General features: G+C 43.6%; 1 protein-coding gene across 1 annotated transcript; it reads right to left on the bottom strand.

Moving 5' to 3' along the window:
• Positions 1-830: 830 nt before the first annotated feature.
• Positions 831-2,524, bottom strand: LOC132472474 (uncharacterized). The gene is made up of 2 exons (XM_060072079.1): positions 1,872-2,524; positions 831-1,763 (listed from the first exon to the last, which is right to left on the bottom strand). The coding sequence occupies exons 1-2, from the start codon at positions 1,887-1,889 to the stop codon at positions 831-833; spliced, it is 951 nt and encodes a 316-aa protein (XP_059928062.1). The 5' UTR covers positions 1,890-2,524.
• Between the last annotated feature and the right edge of the window lie 484 nt (positions 2,525-3,008).

Here is a 3,008-nt window from a genome sequence, read left to right as displayed (position 1 = left end):
CACAACAAACGTGTCTCCCCCCTCCCCGGTCAACAACAGTCTACCTCCCCCCCCCCCCCTAAACAATCGTGTCCACAATTTGCCGCGAAAGCCGTGAAACCCAAACCCCGAAACCCGCCTCCACAGCGGCACGCGTGGATACTGTAGGTATAACACGCTATTTTTTACGTTGAAATGCTACGTATCCAGTGTTCATGGAAACGTACACCGTCAACGTTTTTTCTTGGCGACTGGGTTGGACTGCGTGGCCGGCCGAGGGAAGTGTTGTAGCCATACAGCAGGACTACTGTACAAAATTAAAGATGCAACAGCAAGAGGGTTCACAGGCCTGGCCTGCACAGACACAGCATGTGCCTGGAACCGGTCTACTTGTGACAATGTACTGCCAGAGACTGGAAAATATGGAAACAGGTCCCAGAAAATGTATGAGTGTAATTTCTACTGCATTTGAGACAGATGAACATGTTATTGCACATTGGTCAGCACCAGACATGGTTGGGTTATGTATGATTCCTGGAACCATTTTGAATCATGTGTTGACTGCTCAGCCACAGAATGCAAACACTGCAATAGGTCCACCTATTGAGCATACAATGTGTGCAGAACAAAAATGCACCCTTTGCAACACAATATTTGAAACTTATATAAAATGTGGGGAACAGGACAGGCAGAGATTACATTACCCTGCACAAATACTTACAATCTCATCAACACTTTGCACCCTACCACACATAACATTACACAAAATCTTAAAATTGTTCAGCCTTCGAATTGCTCGCTAAATGTGAATTCTGACATTCGCTAGGCGTCGCATGGATGTCACCTCATGTTCAGACTTCAGACAGCTCCTTACGTCCACGTGTGAGAGCAGGAAGAGCTAGACGCACTCCTGGAGGCAATATATCCATGATGGTGAATCCGCGATCTGCTAAAATCTCATCACCAGGGATCAGGTGATGAACAAAACCACTGTTCTTTGTGATGAAATTATCACTGGCCCTTGCACCAAAAAGTTTTGATAAAAACATGACATAGCCATTGGGGGCTATACAGTATAGGAGTTTATATGTGTTATGATGTTTGTAATTACTATAAGTTTGTGATCTTTTTCTTAAGTTCTGTGGCCTTTGTACGAAGACCTCAGTACAGTCAATGATGCATGTAGTTTTAGGATAATTTTGGTGAAATGACTTGGGCCTGATTCTGTTCAGCGTATCCCTGGGCAACCAAGCAATCACCTTTTCCCTCATGAAGCTGGCAAGGATTGGTCTCCAAAATGTAAATATTTCAGATGCCGTGCTTCTACTCACCCCAAATCGTTTACCCAAGTCAGTAAACAATAAACCCAAACGGAGTCTCATTAAAACAAGCAAAAACTGTTCATGGACGGCCAATTTGGTATCAAGTGGTTGTGAGCAAAAAGTCAACAAGGCTCGCAAAAGTTGCCAGAAACTGTCAGCACATAAACCTGTATAAAATATAAAGTCTTTGTTGTTTAAATCATGTGCTGATACTGACGGTGTTTGATCCGTTTGAGTGCCACAGTCCTTCATCCGCTTGTTACCGCTGCTGAAACTGTAGTTGTGATCACATAGATCTGGCCACTGGGTTCCTACATCACAAGTCTGCAGAGGCATATTCTCCAAATTCCCAACATCCACATCTGTTTCCATAGCTTCAGGTTCAGCTTCAGGTTCGGTAGTTGAGTTCAGGTGTAATGGCTGAAGACATCTTCTTTTGGGGGGAGGTCTAGCTGGTATTACCTAAGGGATAAAAAGAGAGAGATGTGCATTAGTTAAACATGACAATCAAGAATATTTAAATCAACGAAATGCAATGCAATAATATTGCTATCCAAGAGACCTACTTACATGACATTCATAACCCATGATCAACACAGGATAGGGGTTTTCTCTTGTGGGTCGTCCGTCAGGATAATGTATCCCACACACCTTAGAGTGGTAATGAAGATAAATACATAATGAGCAGTACGGTACCGGGACGGCGTAAGGCCTTGACGTACAAATTGTTCTGTGCTGTGATTGGCTGAAGAGAAATATTTAAATCGCCGCGTTCTAAAACTGGACCTTGCAATTTGACATGTTCAATCTCTGGCGACTCCTTGCAACTCCTTGCAACGACCCGTGCACACCGCCCCTGCGACGCTCTAAAACTGTCTCGTTGCAAGCCGTTGCAAGGTGAATCTTTGGTCTGAACTGGGCTTAAGAGCTTCAGTCTTGTGAAATCATATTTGCACTTTGTGCAGTTCCAGCTACACAGCAACATGAAAGCTTCAGCTTTGTTTTCGCCTGTGGCTATCGATATTGCTAGAAAACTTAGCTAGCGCTGTTTCACTGTATGTTACACCCACTGCATGCAACCTGTGGCATTAACAGATTGGACAGTCAGCCAAACTTACCCAAGTGTTCTTGTTTGGCTGGAAGCCATCTCGGTTAATGTATTTCATCCACTTTTGACACACATCTTGGTCCTCCGCTCGACCAGGAAATCGATGCAATCCATAAGGTCGATAGGGTTTACATGTGGTCGATAGGGTTTACGTGTGGTCCATAGTGTTTAAATGTGGGTGATAGTGTTTAAATGTGGGCGATAGTGTTTACATGTGGTCGATAGGGTTTACATGTGGTCCATAGTGTTTAAATGTGGTCCATAGTGTTTAAATGTGGGCGATAGTGTTTAAATGTGGTCGATAGGGTTTACGTGTGGTCCATAGTGTTTAAATGTGGGTGATAGTGTTTAAATGTGGGCGATAGTGTTTACATGTGGTCGATAGGGTTTACATGTGGTCCATAGTGTTTAAATATGGTCGATAGTGTTTAAATGTGGTCGATAGTGTTTACATGTGGTCGATATTGTTTAAATGTGATCGATAGTGTTTAAATATGGTCGATAGTGTTTAAATGTTCTTTTCCCTCACTCTCCACCTCATCCCTAACTCTCCACCTCAAGCTGGTGTGTAGTGAGCGTTCTGGCACCGATTGGCTGCC

This window comes from Gadus macrocephalus, chromosome 14, assembly GCF_031168955.1.
Source record: "Gadus macrocephalus chromosome 14, ASM3116895v1".
Classification (NCBI taxonomy): domain Eukaryota; kingdom Metazoa; phylum Chordata; class Actinopteri; order Gadiformes; family Gadidae; genus Gadus; species Gadus macrocephalus.
This window is presented reverse-complemented; position numbering and strand designations above follow the sequence as displayed.